The sequence below is a fragment of the Danio rerio genome, chromosome 10 (assembly GCF_052040795.2).
Source record: "Danio rerio strain M-AB ecotype USA chromosome 10, GRCz13ab, whole genome shotgun sequence".
NCBI lineage: Eukaryota > Metazoa > Chordata > Actinopteri > Cypriniformes > Danionidae > Danio > Danio rerio.
Window position 1 is genome coordinate 26037158 of NC_141030.1, and position 27314 is coordinate 26064471.

The window sequence follows — 27314 nt, forward strand, 5'->3', positions numbered from 1 at the left end:
TACCTTTGCATAAAAAATCCTAATGTAAGAATAAAAAAAATGTAAACAGCTTGCAATATACAAAAAATATTTTCATTCATTTTCTTTTTGGCTTAGTCCCTTTATTAATCAGGGATCACCACAGCAGAAGGAACCACCAACTTATCCAGCACATGTTTTACACAGCGAATGCCCTTTCAGCTGCAACCCAGTACTGAAAAACATCCATACACACTCATTCACACACACATACACTATGGCCAATCTAGTTTATTCAATTAACCTTTAGCGCATGTCTTTGGACTATGGGGGAAACCGGAGCACCTGAAAGAAACACACGGCAACACAACTGAACTCGTAATATGAATATAAAATAAGTGAAGTTATTTACTTTTGATACATTTGCATAAAAACATATTGTAAAAACTACAAACTAAAAAGAAACAACTTGCAAGTTACAAAAACATAATATTACATAATTTAATATATGTTTTCCAAAATATTACTTCCAAATGCTGGCATGAATTAAATATTACCACTACTATTACTACTACTAATAATAATAATAAAAATAGTAATGGCACCATTTGTGCTATACAAAAACCTAACAAAAACATCTTTTTTTTTTTTTTTTACCTCAAAGCAGATGTAGTTCCTGTGTTATCCGCCACTAGTGGATGGCGGTAATGCGCTCTTTAGGCTTTCGTTCTTTCGTCAAACAAACAGCAGAAAAAGAGCTCCACAGTTCATTGGATGTATTCCTCACGTGTCTAACGTCCAACAGCCATTTTTGTAAAACACAAACAACAAGACGACCGAGCGAGACAGAAAAAAACTCATTGCGACCGTTGCAGATACGGCAAAGAATAGAAAATAGATATATGTACAATTTAGCTTCGAAACTCACACGAGACGAGTGTTGAAAACAGAGACTCAGCAGTTCAAACCGTCGGTTCATGCGAAGCGAAAAGAGGAGTGAGCTCTTTAAGGAAGATTCAACTCTGGAGAAAACAGTGGCTGGCTAGTTTTAGCCTAGCTGGCCAGCAGGCTCGCAGAAGAGGTGCGTGATATGTTATTTTCTACATTTTGGTGGACAGCGTGCTGTGTGCATTGGTTGATAATCAGCGTTATAGTTGTATTCACACACGTATGTCGTATGAAGTTATTGCACGGTTTATCAGATGGTTGAAGGGCTTGTATTGCACCACTGAAGGCCTGTAGTAAAGCGCAAGGGCGCAGCACAAGCATATCTGAAACGTTACTGCTGTTTTCCTGCTCTTGGTCTCATTAAAACGTCTCAGACTTGTTTTGCTGTTCATAATTAGATTACCGTGTAACCTTTATTAGCCTGTCAGTCACAGGCGTGTTGCGTGTTTGTGTTGCATAACAGCGGCGAGTGTTGCTCACGTTGAGCTGAGCTGCTGCTGCTGCTTGTGGAGTTGTGATTGTAGTTGGGGAAAGTTTTCGCTGAATGTTATCTCCAACGTGTTTCGTTATCTTGACCGTTGTTTTGGCGATTAGGATATGTTGCTTAACGAATACATGCTCGCTGATTAAATTTGCTCATCTGGTTTTGAAGGATGTTAGTTGTTTTTATGGAGCTATCAGACCTTTTTGTATTAACGCGTATTGTTTCAGTTCAGTGGTCAGTCGCAAGTAAATGCCCTTAACGATGATCTTCACACACACACAATGGAGCTGAAAGTGTTGTATGTTACCATATTTTTTGTTTACCCTTTACATGTTTCAAAGATTTGAGTTTTTTTTTTTATTAAACGCAAAATAAGATATTTTGTGGAAAGCTGGAAACCCTGTAAACAATGACTTGCACAGTAACGTTATTAGTTTTTTAACTATGGAAGTTAGTAGTTACAGGTTTTTGTTTTTTCTTTCAAAATATCTTTTGTGCAAAACAGAAGGAAAATAACTCAAAGATTTGAATACATGTGAGAGTGAGTAAAAGGCTAGTAATTTGTTTTTTGGGGTTAACTATCCCTTTAAGGAGGAAAACATTGTTTATTTACCATTCATGCTATCGATAAACATCAGTGATCATTTTTAAAAATGTTAAATAGTTTTGTTAAAAGTAAAATGAAAAGGTGTTTGCTTGTCAGTAAGGTATTCAATTGTTACTTTGTTTGGAACTTAGATGTCTTTTAGTGAGATAAGAAATGTGTGCTCAGTTAGCAGAGGAAAAACCTGAGGTTAAATGGATTAGGTAGTTAAAATACAGTTTTTTAAATTGTTTCATTTATATTGTTTAGTTAACCAGAATTATTATGATTTTGTTTTTTGTTATTCATTTATAGGCATGGGCCGGTTTAAGTTTCTAACGGTATGATAACCTTAGATAAAAAGATCACGATTTCACTGTACTTCGATTACTACTGTATATGCTCTTTCTAATGTCTGGCTAAAAAACAAAAACCCTTTTCCCCTTTGAACACAGTATTTTTTTATTTTGAGAGACATTTATAGTATTTTGAAGCCGTAAATAATTCAAATAAATCATTGACTTCTGCTGTCTTCATTTGTTTTAAAAACACAGATTTTTTTTACTATTTAAAAAAGCATCTTTGGATATATTTTCTGTTTGAGATACTGCTGTCCTAAAAAGCTAAAAAAAAAAAAAACATAAATAAAAAATCAAATATAGGAACAGTATAGCAGAAAATTTTGGCAGTTTTAAAACTTTGACTTTTCCAAACCGCATCAAACCTTGAAACTGATTATTGTCCAATGCCTTTTTATTTTTGTCTGTTTACTTTAAAAGTCATGTGATCAATGTTTTATTTATTTCGTAAACAGTACTAATGGTTTAATTGAAATAAAATTAATTAAAATTAATCATGAATACTAGATGGGAAAAGTACAGATTTTGTCTTCAAAATGAAAAGTTGAAGTGCTCTAGTTGCTTAAAATTAAAATAAGTTAGAAGAATTGCGTGAAGTACTCTTATGGAATATAAATAAGACAAAAATGGCACTGTATACTGTGTAATTTTAGTCTGTGTATTTTATGGACAAAACCGTGAGAGAAAGCAGTGAGTGTTTATAATAAATATATTCATCCTGTCTCTCCATTATAATAAGGCCATAAATGCTGCATGTTTAACCATTATGATTAAAGCTAAAATGTCTTCTTTTTAAGTGTGCATGTACTGTCCATGCATTTATATTTTGCCCTCTTTTCCTCTTTGCAGGTGTGGGCAGTTGGGAGCTGAAGGCTTGCATATGTAAAAATAATACACAGGAATTCAGAGTAAAGATAAAAGATCAAAAATTGAGAGAAGAGTTACCCAGCAATAGTTACGGCATTACAAACTGCCCAGAAAGATTATTTCCAACAGTGATCGCTGTTATTTATGCTGCCACAAATTCTTAATCATAGTGTATTTTGTCTCTTTTCTCTAAGAAGTTTTGAACTTGCTGAGAGTCTTTTTTTCCCTGTTTTTTTTTTTTTTTTTTTAAGATCTGACGTTACAGGCACATTAAGGTGGTGTGCCATCTTTTGGAGCTCTTATATCTGGCTAGATATTCATCAGCCTTTATCTCCCTAAAACTGGCAGCTATTTCAATATTCATAGAGAGTTTAGATTTACCAAGTCCACCTCAGCACACAAAGAACCACCGTACAGGTTCTGACAGAACCACCTCATTCCTGTTCCCCGTTCAGCCTGGTCCTTTACAGTCCTGTTCTTTGGACAAGGTAAGCACTCCTCCACCCCAAAACCTGTTGTATTGTTTTTAATTGAGAACAATGCTTCACATTTCTGTATGTGTATGTTGGCACTTTGCAGAAACTTTGAGCCCTCTGGACACACAGAATATGACTGCTGAGACACTTAACTTCGGTCCAGAATGGTAATATATTTGTTTAAAGTATTAGACAGACTTCAAATTAACGATGCAAGGTCTGCATCCATGATTTAAATAAATAGTTTTTTAGCCAATTATTGTTTGTAGTAATACTTAAGGGCAAAAATAGCTCGTTTTTTGCTTGGGGTTAAAAACAAGTCTGAAAAATAGCTGAACAGCACTATACTGTTAATCGATGTCTAGATCAGAGGTGCCCAAACCTGGTCCCAGCGGGCCAGTGTCCTGCAGCGTTTAGCTCTAACTCTAATGAAACACACCTCAGCCACTAAATTAAGCTCTTACTAGACTTGGTAGAAATGTCCTGGCAGGTGTGTTGAGGCAAGTTGGAGCTAAACTCGGAGGGACACTAGCCCTCCATGACCGAGTTTGGGAACACATTGTGTAGATGCTGTCCACACTGCTTTAAATGAATATGTAAAAACGGCTGCATGTTTATCTAGGAATAATTGACAGTGGGCCATTCTTTTTTCTTGGACTAATTTAGTGTTGTCATAATAATGTAATTTCGGTACCAGTCATTACTGAGATTTTGAAAACATCCATTTCCTGCTAACATTTAAGTGCTGCTGAGCTCGTTCTTAAAGTGCTGATTTGCCATAATGTTCACATGCTCAACAGAAATGCCTGTGTTTGGCTGTGAAGTTCATCAGTCCACCACTGATTACTGAATGCAAACACAGATACATGCCACTAAAGCATTTCAAAATTTCAAAATGTTAATCAAAATCATCTGGTCTGTTTATGAGCGATTCAATGATGAATCAGCTGATCTTTGCAGCTTTAAAATGCTCCAGTGGCGTGTATCTCTGTTTGCACTTGGTAAAAATGTTAATTGGTTAGTTAGTTAGTTTTGTTTATATAGCACATTTTTTACAACACAACATTGCCCAAAGGGCTAAACACAATCCATACTAATTAAAATAAGTCCTACAATACATACATAACAATTAAAGCATAAGACAAACCCCTCAACATTAAAAAGGCTAAAATACTAAAAAGCAAAATTGCAGTTTCAGAAGGTTTTTAAAGACAGAAAGTTGAAGCGTGTCTAATGTGGGGTGGAAGCTTGTTCCAGAGTTTTTGGACGATAACAGCAAAAGCCTGATCCTCACTTTGCTTACACCAGGACCTTGGTACAGAAAGAATAAACTGATCAGAAGACCCTAGTTACCTTCCAGGATTATATACATGTAGAAGATCTGATAAGAAAGGTGGTGCTAGAGCATTTAAGGATTTATAAACAAAAATTAATCATCTAAAATCAATCCAAGACCTAACAGGCTGCTAGCCCAGAAAGGAAATAACTGGGGATATGTGCTCATGCTTGCCCTGTTGAAGCCTCTACAGTTACAGCCACAAGTAACAGTCACATTTTTGACTAATTGCAATTTATTCAGGGCATTTTGACTGATACCCACATATAAAGAGTTACAATAGTCAAGTCTTCCCAAAATAAAACCTTCTCAAGGTCATTAAAAGAGAGAAATTACTTCTTTTGCCACTAGTCGTAAATGAAAAAAAGGGATTTAACAACTGGATTTACTTGTTTGTTAAATTAAGAATGTTAAGTTAAGAACATTCTTAACCGCACTTAAATGTTTGCGGGAAATTGACATTTTTTAAAGTACCGAAATTCAGTATCATGGCAGCACTAGTCTGCTATCTAACTAATGCAAGCACAGCTAAAATAAAAAAGGAGGCTTTGTTATGGAACAAAATCAATGTCAAAAGTCTTGAATTAAGATCTTCAATCTGCAATGCTCTGAGGATGCTAAAGATTGCAGAACAACGTCTGTCGCTGGATCCGAGAAGTGAGATTTACGCGATCACCAGCTGGCTTCCGTTACATAAGGGCAAATATAGATGACTAAAACCTCATTTAATCATTTTACTCATACTTTTTATTATTTACAATGTCCAAGGCATTGATATTAATATTAAATTCTACTTTTGTGCCTTTATTAGCTTTTTTCCTTGCCTATTTACTGGGTTAAAAATCTTACATTATTCCATCTCCACCTGCTGGTGAAAGCTAGAGCAGCTGGCGATCTTCAATCTGCAATCTATTGCTTCTCCTGCAGTTCTCGGATGTAATGATGAATTTTAACAGTCGAATTTGAACCACTGAATTTATGGAAGCGAATATTTAAACTGAAATAAAATGAACTGAAAATTACCTTTTGAATATTATACATCGTATTTTTAAAGGGTATTGAATATTTTGTAAGTGAAATCTGAAAATTGAATATGAATTATTGAAGTTTTAAGTATGAAAACGTGTTTGAAATATTTTTCATTGAAATATTCACAGCTTAAATAAACAGCTATGTTAAATTTCAGGACCTAAAAATACAAACCCTGGAATTCAAGTCATTAAAATGCAAGAACTTGTTAATACGGTGTATTATTTTTTTCAGTTTGTGCTATTCAACAAGCTTTTTAATTCAAGACTTTTGGCATTGATTTTGTTCCATACTTTGTAATATGAAGTTTTTGTTTTAGATCCTTATTTCCCTCCCATTGGTATTCTGACATTTAGTGTGCTGTAAAACGTATGAACTGCTACATTCTGTTGCGGGTGAAGCTTTTTCCTCTCTCACTTCCTTATAAGTGTTGACAGGAGGAAACAGATGTTTCCCCTTTCTTTGTAGTTTATGATTTTTTTTTATTATTATTTATTACAAAAAGATCTAGATCTCCTCGTGTTCTCAGCATATACACAGTCTTGAAACCTTTATGTTAATGTTTTTAATGGGCTAATGCTCTTACCTCAGGCTCCGTGCACTATCCAGAGGGGCGAGTGTGACGTCCCCTCCCCCTTCCCCTGCAATGCCAAAGTCCAAGTTGGCCGACTACCGTTATGGCCGCGAGGAGATGTTAGCACTTTATGTCAAAGATAACAAGGTGAGAGATTCACAGCACCTGCAGTAAATGTTAAATTCTTGGCCTTGGCCGTCCTGTTATCTGTGTAACTGAAGGGGCACATCATTACAATAGTTCAAAAACAACATTTTTATCCATCAAATGCTTGATAGATAAATACAGTAATTTCGTTTGTGTTGTTTAGATCCCTGAAGACATGCAGGATAAGGAGTTTGCTGCTATCCTGCAGGACGAGCCTCAGCAGCCACTGGCCTTGGTGCCTCTGACTGAGGAGGAGCAGGTGAGTCCTTGCTTCTCTGTCTGCATTTATGTATATAGGCCTGTGTGATATTAACAGAAGTTTTATTTTTTTCAATAATTAATCAATGTGCTCAATGTGTATTTGTGCTGCTACCTTAGCTGGTTTAAGCATGTATTTCACGAGTAAATATGGCATTAAATCTATAAGTAGGTGGTGGCAACTCCTAATATTAATAGGTGATAAAAGGATTCAATCAAAGGATTTGTTCCTTTAGAGATGTGCCGGTCGTTGTATATAATTTATGAATCAAATGTTTATTAATCAGCGGCTTTGCGTTAATTGGTGTTATGATATTCAGACTGACAAACATGTCTGGGATTTTGCTATTCAACACAGCTAAACATTTTTAAACAGAATCCATTGAGACTCTTTATAGCAGCGCATAAAAACCACTGCCTGTTTGCAGTATATATATATATATATATATATATATATATATATATATATATATATATATATATATATATATATATATATATATATATATATATATATATATGTGTTCTTAAGATGCAAGTAAACATATGCATATATACATAGACATATTCTAGTCTGCATTTGAAGTGTATCAAAAGCTTTCATAAAAGTTGTCCTTAAAATATTCTACAGCCATTCTTTCCTTATGACAATTTTGAAATGTTCTTGATTTACTTCAAAAGTGTATCATTTTATATTATGCTTTATTGTTTATTTTGTGGTGCCACAAAATACATAGTTTATGGCAGGGGTGTCCAAACTCGGTTCTGGAAGGTTGGTGTCCTGCTGAGTTTAGCTCCAACACACTTGCCAGGAAATTTCTAGTATATCTAGTAAGAGCTTGATTAGCTGGTTTAGGTGTGTTTGATTAGGGTTGGAGCTAAACTCTCCACGACACCAGCCCTCCAGGACCAAGTTTGGACACCCCGAGTTTATAATATTACTTTTTTCATAATTTATATGGATTAATGAATTTTTTATTATAAATTAAGCAATACTACATGCCATTTATGGGGATGCAAACCGAAACAATAATTACAACATCATAAAAAAGTTGCCATCTTGTAAGTTTAGTGTTTACACTTTGCATTTTATTTGGCCATATTTTTTAGTGAACCTGTAAGAATTGGTTTTTGAAAGGTGTTTCATATTTTAGTAGTATTTACTTTATATCTTAATCAACCATTTGGCCAGAAAATTTTAAATAAAGTGAAACATATGATTACATATGAATGAATAAATTTGTGAATATATATATATATATACTTTAAAATGTAATAAAGTAAATATTACATGTCCTTTATATGTAATCAATATAAATATAATCTATAAATGAGATGGAACTATATCATGATATAAATTGTTATCAGGATGTGAGATGATGTATATTGTGATATCAGATTGTTGTCATATCACTCAGCCCTACCTCCTTGGCATGCAAAATAACTGAGCTATAATTCAGTACTGGAACCAAAAGATTTGTAATATTTAAGTAAAGGCTTGGTACGGAATGGTCTGTATTTTTCACAACACTATTTTGAATAATATGAGTTATTTATGTAAATAAATAATTAGTCCTCTTCTTCATTTATTTCCTTCTCCTTTTAGAGAAACTTCTCCATGTCTGTGAACAGTGTGGCTGTGCTAAGGCTTATGGGTAAAGGAGGTGGAGCTGTGCCAACAGGTGTAGCTAGAGGTCGTGGAAGCACTCGAGGAGGTCGAGGTGGGTTTGTACCATTGGCGGCATGATTTGGGATCGGAGTTATGTGGTTTAAAATGGTCTCAGTCGCATTTGATGATGTTAGTCAAGAAAATAGTATATCAAACAAAACTCTTTTGTTTTTCTGCAGGGAGAGGCAGAGGAGAGGGCGGATTCTACCAAAGAAGTGTGGATGAAGAGGTCGGCTTTGGCCGAGGACGAGAGATGCATCGCAGCCAGAGCTGGGATGACAGGTGCTTTTTGTAGCTTGTAGTACACCACCTGACAAAAGTTTAGTCGTCAATCCCAGTTGTAGGAGCAAAAAATAAAAACTTGACGTCTATTTGATCATTTGGAAAAGTGGCAGAATTACAAATTAAGACCTTTTCAAAACAAATACTTGTGTATATATATTGTAAATATCCGATTCAACATGACTAATGAGCACATGACTATGGAATTCTCACAGAAGGATTTAATTCAAACGCATGAATAAATGTATGATTAGAATTATGAATAAAAGCATATTAGTAACTTCAGTTTTAGCAGAAAATAAGAGCCCTAGTTCACAGAAAAGCTACACAAAACATCTGTTATTATGGCAGAAAGATTATCTTCACTCCAATTATGAGGGCATTAAATTGTCAGCAATAATAAGCACAGCTTGTCAGTGCAGTACGACTAAACGCTGCTCCATCTGAAAGCCCTTGCTGGAGATTTACTACTGATTAAACAACCAGCTTTACTGACAAAAGGCGCATTTCAATGAACCAGCCAGCCACCAGTGTGTGGTGTTCTTATGCGCTCTTGTACTTTCCTTAGTGTGATATTTGCTGTTTCAGAGGTGAGCGGCGCTTTGAGAAGCCCTTGAGGCGTGAGGTTGGCCGTGGTGGATTTGAGGATAGTGGAGCAGTAGGAAGGAAGGACTATGCACGTTCTGACAGTGATAACTGGCGAACTCTCCGAGAAGAGCAGGAGGAAGAGGAGGCGGCAGCAGAACCTGGAGGAAGCTGGAGGATTGCAGGAGGTCGCCGTGATGGTACTTACTTAGTCACATGTTTTATTATTATTATTTATTTATTTATTTAAAATAACAGAAACAAAAATTTTATCTAGATGGGGGTCCTCGTTCAGCTGGTTGGCGGGAACACATCAGTGGGGAAGGCCGTCGGAGGAAGTTTGACTTTGATTTTCGTGATGGAGAAGGTGGACGGAGGAGAGCGGGAAGCGAGGGAGGAGAGGAAGAACGAGATGGCCTGCCTGAGTGGTGCACTGATGAAGAAGAAGGCGAGATGGGAACCTTTGATTCTTCTGGAGCCTTCATGTGCATCAAGGTTTGTTTGTTTCAGTTTCTCGTATTTGGTGGAATCAAATCTAATATGCCTTTTTGCTTATGACTACTTAAAGCAGTGGTCTCAAACTTGACTCCTGGTGGGCTGCAGCTTGCATAGTTTAGGGCCAACCACCTCCAACCACACCTGCTTAATCTCCAGCGGTCTTAGGCCCCCGTTTACACTCATGCGTTTTTGTTTTAAAACGCACAAGTTTTGCTACGGTTACGCCTTCCGTTCACACTACGCCGGAGTTCTCGAATGCCGAAAACGGAGCGTTTTGAAAACGCTGGAGAGGCTGTTTTTATACTAAAATGCTGCTGCACCGTCTCAGTGTGGATGAGGAAAACGGAGACATCTGAAAACGGAGGCAGGACTGCTGAGATTCGCTACCTGATTGTGGCTTTTGTGTCATTATTCGTCAAGCCCCTACCACATGAATATAACACATGGCTTCAACGCTACCGGAAGACAGTACTGTAAACAACAACAAGGGCACAGAAAAGGGAGCGTTGTTTGCACTATTGTCTGTTTTAGGCGCCATTATGCAGTTATTCATTTGTTACGTTTAGTAACAACTCGACCTCGTCGTCTGTCCACAAAAATACCTCTCTTGCTTTCTTTGCCATCGCGTTCATTGTTCAACCGGCGTTTGTTGACTAACAATAACCAAATGCAGAGCGAGACGCATGCTTCCTGTTTATACTAGAACGCGCATGCCCAGAGTGAAACAAAACATGTTATATTTTGAAGAATGTTGGATACTGGTTACCAGTGGCTTCCTTTTTTTTTTTTTTTACATTTGCCAGCATACTTCACAATATCTTATTTTGTGCTCAACATTTAAGTTCCAGTTAAATACTATAAAATAAATGTGGTTTGTGCAACCCTTCAGAAAAACTCCAGAGATGCAATCCTTGAAGACCAGGAACTGGAATTTGAGGCTCTGGAGGAGGAAGAGGAGTGTTGTCAGGAAAAGAAAGACAGCCCTGCTGATAAATGTAAGAAGTCCATTTCAACTTGCATAATATAATTCTGTATCTTGTGTTTTTAACAACAACTGGCTGTTTGTTGACTTTTTTACTACTTTATAAACGTGTCTCTTTTCATTTGAACTGTTTTTCAGTGGAAGAGTGTGAAGCAGCCACTGTGTATGATGGTGACAGGAAGTCATTATCATCGTCTCCTCATGCTGTGTCTGTGCCTGCCGCAGTACTCCCTTCAGAACAAGAAACCCCCAAACCCATAATCGTTCCTCCCCCAAAACCTGCTCCCCAGCCAGCTGAAGGTACTATTTCTTTTCTCTTGCTTAATTTTTCATTTATTGTTTTGACAATGCAAAACATTGTGCATTAAGGCCTCATTTACACTAAAACATTTTAGTTTTAAAACGGCGTTTAGACTGAAAAAACGATCCACGACCACACTGTCATTTCACCTAGTGTTTCTGAACAGATCTCCATCAACACTACACAGCTGAAAATGCACATCACGTGACCACACACATACACACTCGGGTGGTTTGAGCACAGAACCCCAGGTGAGAGCTTTGCATGTCGAACAATTCATCAAGTTCTCAATTAATGTGTTTTGGCTGAGCGCAAAGATAAGTTAATATTTTAGTTTATGTAAGCACATACACTGATTCTGCACATTATACTTTTATAATGGCCATTATTCATTTTTAAAATGGATATTCAGCAAAAGAGAGAATACGTTTAATATTTTTCAATGAAAATGAAAGAAGGTAGTTATGTTATAGGCTCCATTTTGTTATAAATATGCATTCAGTGAAGATGATGGTCATAGAAACATGTAGCTACACGAGGCCTTAACATTTTTAGTGTCTGTTAAGTTGTTAATATTAAAATGAAAATAGGCAGTTCCTTATATATCAGGTTTTCATTTTATTGTTGAAATGGTGAAACAACGTAGCCAGGATGATGTAAATGAGATTATAAAGTACACTGCTCCCTTTGAAGTTTTACCCGACGTGTCCTCGGGAGACTGAACTTTCTCTAGGCTACTTAATATTGAGGAAAAAGCCCCAATCAGGTGAGCTGCAACCACGCGAATGTCTGCAACCACGCCTCCATTTTCAGATGTCTCCGTTTACCCCATCAGCACTAACACGGATGCCGCGGAATTTCAAATTGAAAATGGTCTCTTCAGCGTTTTCAAAAAGCTCAGTTTTCGGCACTTGAAAACTCTGGGGTAGTGTGGACAAAAGGCGTAACCATAGCAAAACTTAAGCATTTTAAAACGAAGATGTATTAGTGTAAAAGAGACCCAAGACAGTTTTGTGTTATCAGATGCAGTTCCAGCAAGTGGCACCACCTCACAGACACACAGCTCCTCTCCTCCCTCATCCACTGCTACTGATCTTCCAGCAGTAGGGGGAGACACAGAAGAGGAAGACGGCATGAAGCACCTTCAGCAGGTCAGTGTGTGTCACTTAGTTTTGTTGCTGTACTTTAAAGAAGCACAAACTAAACAAAAAAAACTTTGTGATTTTAAAGGAGGCTGAGAAGATGGTTGCGTCCCTGCAAGACACATCTCTTGAAGAGGAATGTTTCACTCACGCTCTTCAGGAGAGCCACATCTCCGCAGCACACACCCACACACACCCAAATACACACACACTCTCTCACTCCACTCCACACACTCTCCCTCACTCCGCCAGCGCCCTGCCACTGTCCCACGAATCTGCAATGAAGTGGTTCTACAAAGACCCTCAAGGAGAGATTCAAGGTATTGTACTACCATGTCGATTTTCATAACAGGAGTGTTTTTTAATGTATATGCTAGTCTAAATCGAGCTTGTGTCTCTCTTGCAGGTCCATTCACTACAGTGGAGATGTGTGAGTGGTTCCAGGCAGGGTATTTCGCCATGAACCTGCTGGTCAAGCGTGGCTGTGATGAGGGATTTCAGCCCCTGGGTGAAGTGATCAAGATGTGGGGGCGTGTGCCTTTCTCTCCTGGACCCTCCCCTCCTCCACTTCTGGTAAGAGACAAGGTGAAATATTCAGAAATTGGTTTCATCAAACTTTGTGCTGTCTATTAGCATTAAGCCACATATGCCGAGTTCAGACTGCTATTTTCAAAATAGCCATGTTACAGATGTTTTCTGGTAGTGTTTCGTCAGTGCTGAGTTTACACTGCAAGATGGATCAGCAGTAGATGGTTTCACACTGTATGAATTTAAAATAGGAATAATCGTTGACAACTTTGTCTTGGTCCACAAACTACATCTCGCAACCAAACACACGCAAGAAGTGACATGGAAACAACGTGAGGTCATGTAGCATATCTTTTGTTATTTACTACATAGTGAGAAAGAAGTCTTTAGTGCGGTAGAAAATGTACTTATTTTGTGCGTCAGATGACATGTCAAACAGATACGGTGCTCCTTCCAAATTTCTACTAGTTTTTCCTTCATTTCTTGGGTCCAAATAGACTGAAAATGAGCGCTTTTAACTTCTCCCAAACCTCCTGCTGGCCTGCAGATACCCATGTTAGTGGATACTGCTCTCTCATTGGCTGTAGGTAATCAGCAATGTTATTTTTAATCAGAACACTTTTCACACGGCATGATTTAAATCGCCAACAGCTCCAAATATTCAGCATGTCAAATATCTCACAGGCATCGGCGACTCATTGGCGATTCTCTCAGATCACGTCTTGCATAGTTCACTGTGTGATTGTTACTTGCATGAAGGAGCACCGATTTGCCTGTGATTTCAGGCATTTGTCTGCAGTTTCTCAAAACCTGTCAACGAGTCAAAATCGGGGCTAAAATCATGCAGTCTGAACTCGGCATTAGGGTTAATTGTTTTGTTTAATGGTAAAAGCAGGTCTTAAAGGGATTCTTAAAAACTCACTTGTTTCAAACATGTCCGAGTTTCTTTCTTTTAAACACAAAATAAGATATTTTGAAAAATGCTGAAAATGAGTAACCATTGACTTTCTTAGTATGTTTTTTTTCCTACTTTGGAATTCAGTGGTTACAGGCTTCTAATTTTTTATTACATTTATTCTGCGTTCAACAGAAAAATACTAAATGGTGACTAAATAGTGAATACATTTTCTTTTTTTAGGTGAACTGTCCCTTTAAGGTGCTTATTGTTTTATGAAAGTAGTTGCCGGAGCTATAACCTTTTGAGCAGGACTAAGACATTTATGCAGCATTAAACAGGGTGTTCGTTGGGTCTTAAAAGGTCTAAATGTCTTAAATTTCAGAATCAAAATGTTAGGCCTTCAAGTCTTAAATTTTCTCAAATATTTTTTATTTTTATTTTTTTTTTTTAGGTCTTAATTTGTTTTGAAAAGGTCTTAATTGTCTTATGTGCATATAGATCTACCCAATCGGCCCAACACTCATCTAATCCCCAACATTCCATCACATAAAGTTTTAACAAGTTTACTCTGTTTACCAATATGGTTTAATTATCATCCTTACAGTAACATTTAGGTTTTGTTTATACATACCTGGTGAAGACACTGACCTTTAGCAGGTGTTTTGAAGTTTGTCACACTTTATTTTGATGGTCCGTTTGTTGAATTTAAGTTTCATTGTGTCTACATGTCAACTGATTCTCATTAGATTATAAGTAGACTGTTAGGTTAGTGTAAGTTGACATGTTCTTACAAATGTTCTTATAGTCAATTAAAAGTATGGTAAAGGAGCAATATCAGCAGATATTAAGCAGATAGTCTACTAATACTCAAATGAACCATCAAAATAAAGTGTTACCAAAGTTAAATAAAGTTTTTAAAACTTTGTCTTTTTTTTTTTTTTAAAGAAAAGAAAAGTTGAAAGAAAGTGTATGTATACAACTAGAGTTTGCTTGTTTGTACACATCATTTAAAATATGTTGCTAAGAATAACTCAATTAGTTGTGTGCGTGTGACCGACTCAAATTCATTTTCCTTTCTTTGACTTTTCCACATTTTCATTTCTCTATTGTCCATCTACTCCTTAAGATTAATAAAAAAGGTTTAAATATTAAAGTTGTTATCATTGCTTCAGGGGAATATGGACCAGGAGCTGTTGAAGAAACAGTTAGAACAAGCTGCAACTGCAGCCCTTTACCAACAACTCCAGATGAGATTTCAGCACATGAACAGGTAATACTTGCAGTTTAATGCAAAAACTTTACACTTAAATCCTGTATTTTCTTAAAGCCAGTCATTGCCATTCAGAAAAAAACATTTGCAAGGAAAAACATATAACATATAAGTTGATCTTACTTCACAGCATATTTTTTGCATGTAATAAACAGGTAAAGAAATAAAAAGTATAGGATTAAACATAAATTATAGGGGTGTTTACAAAAAAAAAAACAATAAAATTCAAGCCTTAACCAATTTGTTTAAAGACCATTTAAAATATAAGCTAGCATGTGTAATATAAATGTGTTAAGCAACTGCTCAAGTGTGTCTCTCATTCAGCACAAATCTAAATATATTTGCATTCTTTAATTGCTTGAAGTTCATTAGATTATAATTGCTGGGAAATCCAAGTGCCAACAGTATTTTGGAAAATTTTAAAAACATTTTAGTATGAGGAACACTCGTTTACTTTTGCCTCCATATGTACTGCTTAGTAAAAGTTAGTAAAACAGGTGTAGCAGTTTACTTTGGGTTTGGATTCATGTAGAATAAAGCACAATATTCTAGTTAAGATTTGTGGAGGAAAGTGAGAATAGGACCAGATACGTGACTACTTTTCTAGAAAAGACAGTACATGTTCTGTATTATTGAATTATGTGTTTGTGTAGCAGGTGTAGCGAGACTGGCATGATGCCTGCGATGAACAGGTCCATGTCAGTGCCAGACACCGGGCCCATGTGGGACATGCCTACCTCAGTCTCTCAGCAGTCAGGTAATGCCAGCTGTACTGATAATGTGCAATGGGCAAATTTGTGAAGTACTGATGTTCATACCATTGCCTTCTTTCTTTTGTTCACATTTTTTAGGCGGTGAGACCAGTCTGTGGGACTTAACCATGAGTAACTCCACTCAGGGTCCAACTCTTGAACATTTGCAGAAAGTATGTCTTTTTTTATATTGAAATACCATCCAACATAATCTTATTCCATCATCCATCCATTGTTTTGTCATTTTATTTTATTTCTGAGTGTCAAACAATAACATTGGGTAGTTTTGCTACCATGTATAGGTGGGAATCTTTAGGGACTTTCCAATATTTAGGGGGTTCTACTTCTGAGAGTCAAGATTTAATGCCAAAATGATTCTTTACCCACAGGTTTCCTATTAATTCTACTGTACATTTACATCTTTACAACTTTACATTTAACTGTAATTGGAGTTTCTCTTTTGTTTAATGAATGGAATCTGTTGTTACAGTACTGTACACGTAAAAAATCATTTACTTTTGTTTTAAAGAATTATCCAGGACAAACAAGCTCTGAATGTAAAATAACGCCAGATTACAAATAGCAACTATGAAAAAGAAAACAGATAATATTCTCAAAATAAGACCATTATGTTAAGTTTCATTATGAAAATGTTAAGGGGAAGTTATACATGCATATATATGTACAGTTGAAGTCAAAATTATTAGCCCTCATTATTCATATTTTTTTGTCTTTGCCATAATGACTAAATATTTTACTAGTTATTTTGGAAGATTTTAGTATTTGGCTTAACTTTTAAACAGAAAAACTGCAGTGTTTGCATCACTGTTCTGTAGTTCACTTACATTCAAAACTCATGTTTACAGAACATAACTTGTTGCAGAAATGATTAAGCAAGCCTCAACTCATCTGTAATGGAGTGTTCTGGAATGGTGACCTGCAATCCTGTTGTATCGCACAACGAACAAGTAGTGCAGCACTACTGAAAACTGAACAACAGACAAAAACTTTTTCTGTAATTCAAAAGTGTATTCATCTGTCCAAATAAAGTGAATTTGGCAGCATTCATGCTAGAGGTGTAACGAGACATGATTGATCTGTGATTTATACAGATCACAACCCACGGTTCGGAACACGTGTAACGTGCTGATAAATAGATTTTTCTTTTACTTGTAGATTAATCCTAAATTTGTAACTATCTCAGAGAGATCTCCTCTCGCGTCATTCAAATCACATGTATGAAAGCATTAAGGCTTTCCTGTAAAATATAATGATGATAGAAGAAGTTGTGGTTGGATATTCGGGATGTAGTGGGTTTCTTAAAATGTGTTTAATTTTGTTTTAATTATTAATTTGTGGGTTATTAAAGTTGTTTTCTGACACTGCTTGTTTAATCTGCATTAATGCATTTAGTGAAAGCTGCATGATTAACCATTAAAAGAATTGGATCTCAACACCCATGCAACATAAATTATAAATGATAATGATTTGCAAATGTTTATTAATCCTTCGAATTGCTGCATTCAAATCTGTGTTTGGAAAAATGCAAAAAATCAAAAAAGAGAGTCTAGTCTTTTGAGTTAGTTATGAAGTTACAGTCAAATAACACAGAAGTACTGGCATTACGTTTTATTGTTTAGATAAAACTGCAGATGTTTATGGTAAAGATTAACATTACCATCATATGCATTTAACAATGCTCCAAAATGAAAGTTGCAGGCAGCAGTTATATTATTTAACCAATAGGTGGCGACAACCAGCCATCAAAATATGCTCCTGAATAATTCTTCAAAAATGACATCTGGCTTTTTGTTTTGTAAGTGAATTATTGAAAATGAGACTAAAAATAAATATGGCTTCTATAAATTGTATTGTTAGATTATACATTTTGCGTTATCAGAAGCAGTAGTAGTAGTAACTGAATATTTTACAGTACTAAACATTTTATAATTTATTTTTAATCTGCTGACTCATTCATTTTCTTGTTGGTTAGTCTCTTTATTAATCTGGTGTCACTACATCGTAATTAACTGCCAATTTATTCAGCATTGTTTTACGCAGCGGATGCCCTTCCAGCTGCAACCCACCTCTGGGAAATAATCAGCTGATTAGTTATTCATTTTATTTTTTTATATGTTTTTGTAATAAATTGAAAGCAAATCACATTTGTCATCTCCCTTTTTTGGCTGATCCGGAGAATGGCCAGATCCGTGACTAAAAAACGTAATGTGAACTGAACCGGGATATTTGTGATCCATTACACCACTAATACAGACATGTGCCTATCGAGGCTCATTAGTTTTCTTTTTAGAGCTTGTACATGCAAAGGCCCGCACCGTCACAGTCAAATTTGAATACAGAATTGATTCTGAACTTTTGAAATTTGATTCAAGTTGTTAATTTAAGAATTGTGGTGCATCATATTTGCTATTATATATTTTTTCCCCCACCCCTACTACCTTGTATACAAAATGTATAATAATTGCATCATACAGTGCTGCATGCATAAAAACTTGAGTAAACAGGTCTATGAAGTTACTCCTAGGTGATTGCATTTCATGTCCAATGTGTAAACTTCACCCAAATCACTCTACCATTAATTGAGCGTGTCTCGCACATGTGTTAGATCCAGCAGGAGAGGCGTGAAGCTGAACTCAGGGTGAAGCGTGAAGAAGAGGAGAGAAAACGAAGGGAGGAAAAGCGCCGGCAGCAAGAGGAACAGAAAAGGAGAGAGGAGGAGGAGATTTATAGAAAAAAGCAGGTGAATGGCTTTTCACAGATTTGGGCCCTGACTGTTGCACTATGAAATGATTAAGATGCGTAACGCATTTGTATGTTTGTGTTTGACAGCAGTGCCGCCAGCAGCAGGAGTTGATCATGAAGTTTTTGCAGCAGAGCCAGCAGCAGAGCATGTCTGGGAGCTCAGGGTGGAGCGGAAGCCAGACAGGAGCTCTGTCTTTGGGCAAAGCTACAGGAAAGAGCATGGGACTCCTGGAGCTGGAGGCAGAGAGAATTCACAAACAGCAGCAGCAGAGAGCTCAGCAGCAGCAAAGGGTAATACATCTTGATGTCTGTGTAAAGCTACATTTAGCCAGATGGATAGCAAGTTGTTTTGGGTCTTATTAATAGTGCACAATATGTCGATGACTATATCACTGTAGTCAGTAATACGTTTTCATTAATTTTTTGACTATTGTTAGGCTGTTCTTAGTTCCATGTTATTGTTAATTGTTTGTATATTCATGCTCGTCGGGCATGGGACAATAACTGGTTTCAAGGTTTGCCGCGGTTTGGAAAAGTCAAGGTTTTAAAACTGCTAAAATATTCTCTGATGCAGTTTCTGAACTATTTGTAAAATGTTCTTTTTATTCTTTGTCCTTTTGTTCTTTGTATTTTTATATCCAGGATCTCCAGCAGAAAAAGATCATCCACATTAAAATATACTGTTTTGTCCACAATTCCGGAAACATCTGAAAAACAAATCACTTATGCACCAACATCCAAGCATGCCATAAACCTGAACAGTGCTGTGGTTTACTTTATATCTAAAAGAAAAGATATCCAAAGATACAATTTCAAGTTGTAAAGATATCTGTGTTTTTTAAACTAATGAAGATAGCAAAAAGCTCTTTCAGCAGAAGTCTGTCTTAAAATTAAATTTACTGGGTTCAATGGGAAAAAAGTTGTTGATTTCTACCCTGACATTTAAAAGGAACCTATTTTAGAGCAGTAATCACAATACTTGACGTAACAACCTTGATGAAGGTTTTCATACTGTCAGAATTTTATACTGACCCATGCCTAGTCACCAAGCTGTATCTGTCAACTAAGGCAACAATGACAGGAAAATGTCACTTTTAAGAGCTTCTTTTAAGGGCTCCTAAACCACAGGTGTCAAATCCAGTTCCTGGAGGGCTGCAGCTCTGCACAGCTTAGCTTTAACCTGAATTAAACAAATCTGATCAACCTAACTGATTCCTTTAGGCTTCTTTGAAACCTACTGGTAAGTGTGTTGAAATAGGGTTGGAACTAAACTGTGCAGAGCTGTGGCCATCCAGGAACTGGATTTGACACCTGTATCCTAAACCATGACCATGTTCTGCTGTTTCTTTTTATTTATTTTCAAATTCTGGGGTAAATTTACCTATATTGATCTCATAATGGCTAATAAAATCATAAAGGATCTTGGATCTCAGACCATTTTAATATTCTGCAAAGCTCTACATCACTTTGTTTAGTTTGTTCATTATTGACCATGGAAATTGAGCTTTTTAGTCAGAGAATTTGACATTTGGCTTGGAGTGGGAACCCTGAAATAAGTTATCACCCAATAAATTATGGATTATTCCTTCACTTTATGTTAGAGGGAAGATGTTGGCAGTATGTTTTTCACCATGATAAAATACAAAAAAAGTGGATGTCAGATTTCTACTTTATATATTATTTTGGAAGATTAAAGACTTTTTCTTGTCTTTTAGTGTAGTTGAAGCTTTAAAATAAAATCAGTTATTTGTGTTTTGTATTAAGCTTTACATTTGTTACATTCTATTACATTTGAAAATTTGACTTTTAAATGAAATTTGTATTGTAGCAGCTTGAATATCAGTTATCAGCTCTATATACAGTATAAAGGTATATTGGCTACCACTTTCTGTTCAAATATTCCTGTGTCGCTAGCTATTTCTGAAGCATGAAGTGTGCTTTTTGAGCAGTGTAGTTTAGCTTCCTTGTATTAATTACTTTAATTGTAGATTCTCCTGCCTTAATTGCCCATGTCTTTTTGGTTTAGCATGGAGGTTTGACAATGGGCCAATGGAATGATGGGCCATCAGGGATGTGGTCAGGATCTAGCATGGATGGGAAGGTCGGAGGGGGCAACCCTGCCATGGGCATGTGGGATGAGGCCATGAAAAACCAATCCAGCCATCGCAACATTGGCCTGAGGAACAGCCGCAGCAGTCCCTCTCTCAGGTACTCAAACTTGCACTCGCACAATCTTCTTTGTCCTTTAAACCAATGTACTTAAACACCGTTCACTCTAAATGCATCTGTGCTCTCAGTGATCAGTACATGCTGAATCGTCGTAAACGTACTGATGAAGAGGAGAGACTTCTCAAGCTTCTTCAAGGGATGAAACCTCAGGATGGCTTCACCACTTGGTGTGAACAGATGCTCCATGCTCTCAACACTTCTGCAAATAATGCTTCTTTGGATGGTAAGTGTGCTTCTCTTTCTGCTGCTTAAGCCTGGTTTGTACTCGACGCGTCCGCTTGTTCGCTTGAGTTCGCGCAGCAAATGTGACGTCAACGCAAAGTTTGCGAATGTTCGCTTTGGGTGCGCAACTTGATTTCGGCTGACGGTGCGCACGGCATTTTTTGAGACTTAAGCGAACAGGTGCGCATATGATCATAGAGATAACCAGATGATCAATAATTCTTGGCTAGAAATAGCAACAGCCGTGGGAAAGGAGGAAAGTTTTTGTTAAAAGGTTTGAGAAAAACCTGTTGGATAAGTTTTTAAAAAACAAAAAAGGTAATGTCAAAAGTGAGCCAGGTACACAATTACAGAAATATGTTATAAAAAAAAACATCTGTATTTTTAGTAAGTGTACTTTTTTGCTTTTATTCTTGCCATAATAAAAATATCATTGCAGAGCAACTCATGTTCTCTTGTCAATAATATTTTAATAAACTTTAATAGGTAAAACTGTCTGAGATATGAATAAAAGCAAATGATGCATCAAAGATTGATTTTTTTTTAAAAAAATCTTGAATGGTTATAAAAATCCTTATCATTAAAATCATTTATAAAAACAATTAAAATAATTTGTTTAAAATATTAAATGATGTTAATGATATAACGTAGTTCCGGAAACGTCCTACTTCTCTGTTTATCCGTCTGACTTTACGGTGGGTTTCTTTTGACTGCCCTCTTTCATTTAAATATTATCACAACAGCGAATTTGGCAAGTATAAAAGTCTTGTTTGTTTCACGAGGTGCGCGCACTGTCAGTGGAAAGTATAAATCCAGCTTTACACTCCACAGTGAGATTAGATTCTCTCATGTCTTTCTCTCTGCAGTGCCCACCATTGTGGCATATTTGAAGGAAGTGGAATCTCCGTATGAAGTTCACGATTTTATCCGCATTTATCTGGGCGATACCATTGAAGCCAAAGAGTTTGCCAAGCAGTTCCTGGAGCGCCGTGCCAAACAGAAAGCAAACCACCAGAGACAGCAGCAGCAGGTTTCTGAACGAGTCAGTTCATTTTCTCATTCTTAAAACGTATGTGTTTCTCTTTTACACAAGCGAGTATTAAAATACTGAAATATTTCACAGCTGTCCAAGGAAGTCTCTGGATTGAACATGAACTTCCCCCTGCAGGTAGATTAAAAAAACAGCATGTCATAAAATTATGATGATTTCAATAATTATAATATTCATACACGCTAGAAAAATTACTTGCCATTTTTGTTTTTTTGTTTTAAGTCTTCCTTTTTTTCCTTTTCTCCCCACAGTCAATGTTCCAGGCAGCTCACATAAGTAAGGGTGGCAGTGTGTACGACACTCAGGGAGGAAAAGCGAAGAAAAAGCCTAGCATGATGCTCCACTCTGACCCCAGTATCCTCGGTTAGCATGCATGTTCGCCTGAACACTCACGCACCCCTGCTCGCTTACATTCAGCTTTACCCATCAGCATGCATACATTACCCAGAATAACCCTCAAACTCTGCTGTTGTTTTAATCTACGTTCTGGCGCTTTGTCAAAATCTTGCCGTCTGGGTCATATTGAGATCTTCATCTACAGAGGGAGGATCTGTTTACTGATGTGCTTATTGAAAAGCATTTCTACCTTGCTTCAAGGAAGACAAAAAAGTGCAAGGAATGTTTATGAATTAGTCATTAGTAGATTCCCATATGGGAAATTCGGTGTAGAAAGTGACCCCTCAACTCGTGTTCTCCTGTTTCCCCTCCTCCGCAGGCTATTCATTCCTGGGGGGAGGTGAGCTGGAGCAGGTGGAGGATTACTGACCCAGCCCGTCTACTTGAGTTTACCTGAGGCCTTAAACCTGGAGCAAATCAGCAGAGGAATGTGCACTGCTCAGTGAGGGAAGGGGCGGGGCAATATTTGCCGACGCCCCCTCTCTCTTTCTCCCTCTTTCTCTCACTCTGCACTGTGAGAGGAGCAGAAGGAGGTTATTGGGAGGTTCAGTTAGAAGAGGAAGATCCTCTTCTGCCTCCCTTCAGTAAAAGCACCTTACCTTAACCATTGCACTTTAATGTTTTCATATTTGAAATGGAGTTTTGTCCTTTTTTTACAATGCAAAAAAAGTGTGAATATATTGTTGCATATATTATGTGTAGAATATTTGTATGAGTATACATACGAGAGGTAGGAACGACGCGGTTTCCGCCGTATCGAACGTGAACCGTTCTTAGGGGGAATTAGAGTCGAGCATTTCTCCTAAAAGACAAACACTGTTGTATTTTTATGTTGATGGTAAAGCTATAAAAATATGAAATTTGAAAACTTGAATACTTGCACTTGTTTAACAAAAAGAAAAATACAAAAAAAAAAAAACAAGAAAAAAGAAGTTAGGATAGCTTATGAGGATTTTTGTGTGCGCGAGCGAGATGAAGTCTGCACAAGTTTTATTGCTTACTGACCTGTATAAAACAGATGCCATGCTTTTATTTTGTTCAACACAATTTTTGTATTTCATTCAGCATGTGTGCTAAAGTGTGAGAGAGTGTGTGAGTGAACAGACAGAAGTAGTTTGTTTTTGCTTTTTTGTATGTTTGTTTTTTTTTTGTACATAGGCTCTTAAAGAGACCAATAGGACAGTCAAGCATTGCGTTTTTACCCTCCAGTGTTTCCAAGCATGACTGAGGTGCTGTTTTGGCCCATTTGGCTCTGTTCTAAGAGGGCAATCTGGGTTTGTGTTTGGTATATAAATGTAGCTTCTCTGTTTGTACACAAACTATACTTGGCATCTGCCCCTGTCATTCATTTTCTGTCCACGATGTGAACCGTTGCCTTCTGTCCAGAAAGTGTTGATGTGCATGTGTGGATTCTGTTGACTGAGACATGTCAAGAGGACGCTGTGATTCTGTATGTATGTTGTTACTTTCTTTTTCGTTGCTGTTGAAAAAGAATGGATGATTTATTTTTTTATTTTTCTATACAAAGTATTTGAACTTTATGAGTTGGAGCACTTTCTAGGCTGCTACCTTGTGTTTTTTTGGATGATGTTTTTTATTTGTTAGGTTTTTTTTTTATTTGCCTCATGAGGATGTTGTATTATGAATGAATGTATTCCAAAACAAACTATGTATAACCGTGCATCTAACAACAAGGCAAGAGTGTCGAGACGGGACACCACCTCACCATTCGGAATATGCCTATTATTTGAGGTCAGATTCTGGGGTGCTCATGGCCTGTACCAAACTCTTATGGTCTCCGGCTGCTTGTGCTCTTCCAGAACTTTCTCACAGCATCCGGAGATTCAAAGTTTGTCTCATGGCATCTTGACGGAACAGTCGTTTTTGCGATGTCTTGTTACCTGTGCTCTTGATACAGGGCCATTGAGAGCCAAGGATCTGCAGTGTGTAGCAGTAATTTTTCTTTTGTTTTTGAAAGACAAAATCTATTTTTTTCCCCCAAAACACAAGTCTTGGGATGGAAATATGTGATGGTTTGCATCAAAAATGTTTATTCACTTGAATCCTCTGAAAAGGAAGAGACTCTGAGGATCAGGAAATGTTGGTACTTGATCTGTAGAAGAAGAAAAAAAAAAAAGATTCCTGCTTCAAGCGTATGTCATTCTCGATTCTGACTGGATTATATTTTTGTAAAAAAAAAAAAAAAAAGACAAAAACAGGACTAAAAACAAGCATGTAGAGTTGGATATCAGCACTAACTCGAATGTCGTCCTAGAATCTGAAATGGAGTGGCAACCAGCTGCATTTAGTGCTACAAACAGAGCAAGACGGAGGGAATATACATGCAGAACCATTTCATCCACACCAAAGGGATGAAGTTTTCTGCATTCTCTGAGCTGCAATCCTCATTGCTCTCTGCAACACTATCAAATGAAGGAAAATCCTACAGCATTTGAAAAAAAGTGGTCATTTTGAATGTTTGATTATAAAAAAACCTTTATGCCTTTTTTTTAGAAGATTACTGTGGGGAGAAACCACAGATTCTCACATCTGTCAATCATATTTCTTCAGAAACTCCCTTTAAGGAGTTTAGATGTGATGATTGTTTGGAGAGCAGGAGATGAACTGAAGCAAACTCCTCATTTCTTCAAGAACTTCACTTGATCTTAATCTCAAGGACACTGGCTTGTCGTTATTGCTTGATGATACAATGAGAACTTGAGAGAGTATTTCAGCAATTGTTCACATGGCAGCGTTTATGGATGCAAGTGGAACCACTGAACTGTCGAGATGCAGGTAAGGGGATATAGGTACAAACTTAAACATTTTAAATCTAACTAAATGTTGTGGGTAAATATTGTTTTGTTTTTTTCCCCCAGTTCTTTGAGGATGGACATAGCCTAGATCTCCATGTTGGGACTCATGTTGGATTAAGCAAGAGGCCACAACTTTTACCTCTTGTCTTTCTCTTGAGAACGAGACCTGCAGACTGATTAGGTGTGGAGAGAGACTTTGTATGCGTCTGTAAAAGGACACTTGTACATTTTTTTCCAGCTCTTACTCAAGTGAGATGTGGAAAGGATGTCCTGTAAATAATGTAAATCCTTTTGGTCTGTTTGAGTTCTGTCCATCTTAGGCTATCATTTTGGGTGTTTCACATGCCTTAATTGTACAAAATAGAACTGCCCTTATTGACATTAACATGAAAACTTATTAGAAAAACAGCACAGGCTATATTTACACAGCTCCCCCATCTAAAGGAATATGAGCCTGGCTGAGGAGATTTCCCCCTACATCAACTTCACTCATCATACCAGGCTGTGGGACGTTCCCACAGTATTTTCTGTGTATCGTTGGTATGTTAATGTTCAAGTGAATATCTGCAATTATTAAATGTACAGATAAAAGTTGATGAATATTGGTATATACTGAAATCAGAAAAAAGAAAAGAGGTTGTTTACCTTCCTCTATCAGTTTGACAATTAAATTTTGTGTTAAATGATTAGATGGGTATGTAAAGAACATGGGAATAGTTTTACTTTGAGAAGATCAAAATATGTTAAATGAGAAAATAAAATTTTTAAACGTTGAAATTGCATTTTGTCGTTTTTGTTCATCGGGGCAGACTTAACCAATTACTGAGGGAAGCAGCTGCTTAGGGCCCTGAGGAATTAGGTGGCCCAGAGTAATGCCATGAAACCTGTATTAATCATGTCGTTCTTTCATAATTTGTTTTTCATATGTTGTAAAATCTGTCTATAGCCATTAAGACAAATATACAGTTAAAGTCAGAATTATTCATTTTCTCCCTAATTTCTGTTTAACAGTTTTTACAACACATTTTTCAATTCATTTCACATTTCTATTTCTAATAACTGATTTATTTTATCTTTGCCATGATGACAGTAAATAATATTTTACTAGATACTTCAAAGACCCTTCTAAACAGCTTAAAGTGACATTTAAAGGCTTAACTAGGTTAAAAATCTAAAACTGCTTTTATTCCAGCCAAAATAAGACTTTCTCCAGAAGAATAAAATATCAGACAAGCTGAAGATTTCCTTCCTCTGTTAAACATCATTTTGGAAATATTTAAAAAAGAAAAAAAAATCAAAGGGAGGCTACATTCGTATTTATGGTTGAAAAAATGTTGCAACATAAGATTTTGTTAGGGGTAACATATCAAAGATCAAAAGGCTCCAGTTATATATATATATATATATATATATATATATATATATATATATATATATATATATATATATATATATATATATATACACAATACAATTAAAACATTTCTCAGCCATTTATCCCAGTATGTAGAAATTTGATAGGCTTGTTGTCTCAAGGAAAGTGTCAGTACTTCCATATCATATCTCTTTTACAATATCATGCCATTCACCAACAGATTGAGGATCTTGTTTGAGCTATTTCTTTGTAATGGCCTTTTTGCTAGTTGTTAGTGTATTAAGAAGATATAAAGTGTAAATTCCCGGGTATAGTTGTAAAATTACATTCCAGATTCAATCCCAAATCTTGCCAATAGGTGTGTATAAACAATCCCAAATTATGTGGAAATGATAAGCCAATACATTTCCACATTTTCACCAGCATTCCCTCTTTTTTTCATCCCTAGTTAAAAGTATTTTATTTTAGGTGTGATAAAGAATCTGATGCATATTTCCAAATAATTTGCCTTCATGAATCTGAATAATTGTGTTCAT

At 36.6% G+C, this 27314-nt stretch overlaps 1 protein-coding gene and 1 long non-coding RNA gene across 33 annotated transcripts in view; both read left to right on the plus strand.

Annotated features, from left to right (window-relative positions):
- LOC147842056 (uncharacterized) overlaps positions 1–27314 on the plus strand; it is a 592784-nt gene that overhangs the window by 169067 nt on the left and 396403 nt on the right. The gene's annotated exons all lie outside the window — the stretch shown is intronic.
- gigyf1b (GRB10 interacting GYF protein 1b) lies at positions 772–26180 on the plus strand. Of its 32 annotated transcripts, none has more exons than XM_087270520.1 (26): positions 772–1039; positions 3182–3687; positions 3779–3842; positions 6632–6761; positions 6925–7020; positions 8626–8740; positions 8868–8970; positions 9559–9755; positions 9833–10050; positions 10943–11048; positions 11174–11335; positions 12360–12487; positions 12567–12798; positions 12885–13063; positions 15077–15174; positions 15828–15931; positions 16026–16099; positions 18553–18687; positions 18777–18980; positions 20716–20897; positions 20987–21141; positions 22007–22182; positions 22264–22308; positions 22443–22554; positions 22907–25383; positions 25467–26180. In XM_087270520.1, exons 3-25 carry the CDS (start codon positions 3808–3810, stop codon positions 22954–22956), a joined length of 3036 nt encoding a protein of 1011 aa, XP_087126646.1. In that variant the 5' UTR covers positions 772–1039; positions 3182–3687; positions 3779–3807; the 3' UTR covers positions 22957–25383; positions 25467–26180. The 32 variants fall into 32 exon arrangements, with proteins under 32 accessions (XP_087126646.1, XP_087126666.1, XP_087126651.1 ...); XM_087270540.1 differs by having other exon boundaries at positions 22443–22467; XM_087270525.1 differs by having other exon boundaries at positions 22007–22170.

Coding starts and splice junctions, on each gene's coding strand:
- gigyf1b (XM_087270520.1), top strand. CDS start 3,808: ATGACTGCTGAGACACTTAACTTCGGTCCAGAATG. Junction 3,843..6,631: donor CTTAACTTCGGTCCAGAATG/GTAATATATTTG, acceptor CTCTTACCTCAG/GCTCCGTGCACTATCCAGAG. Junction 22,183..22,263: donor AGCAGCAGGTTTCTGAACGA/GTCAGTTCATTT, acceptor AATATTTCACAG/CTGTCCAAGGAAGTCTCTGG.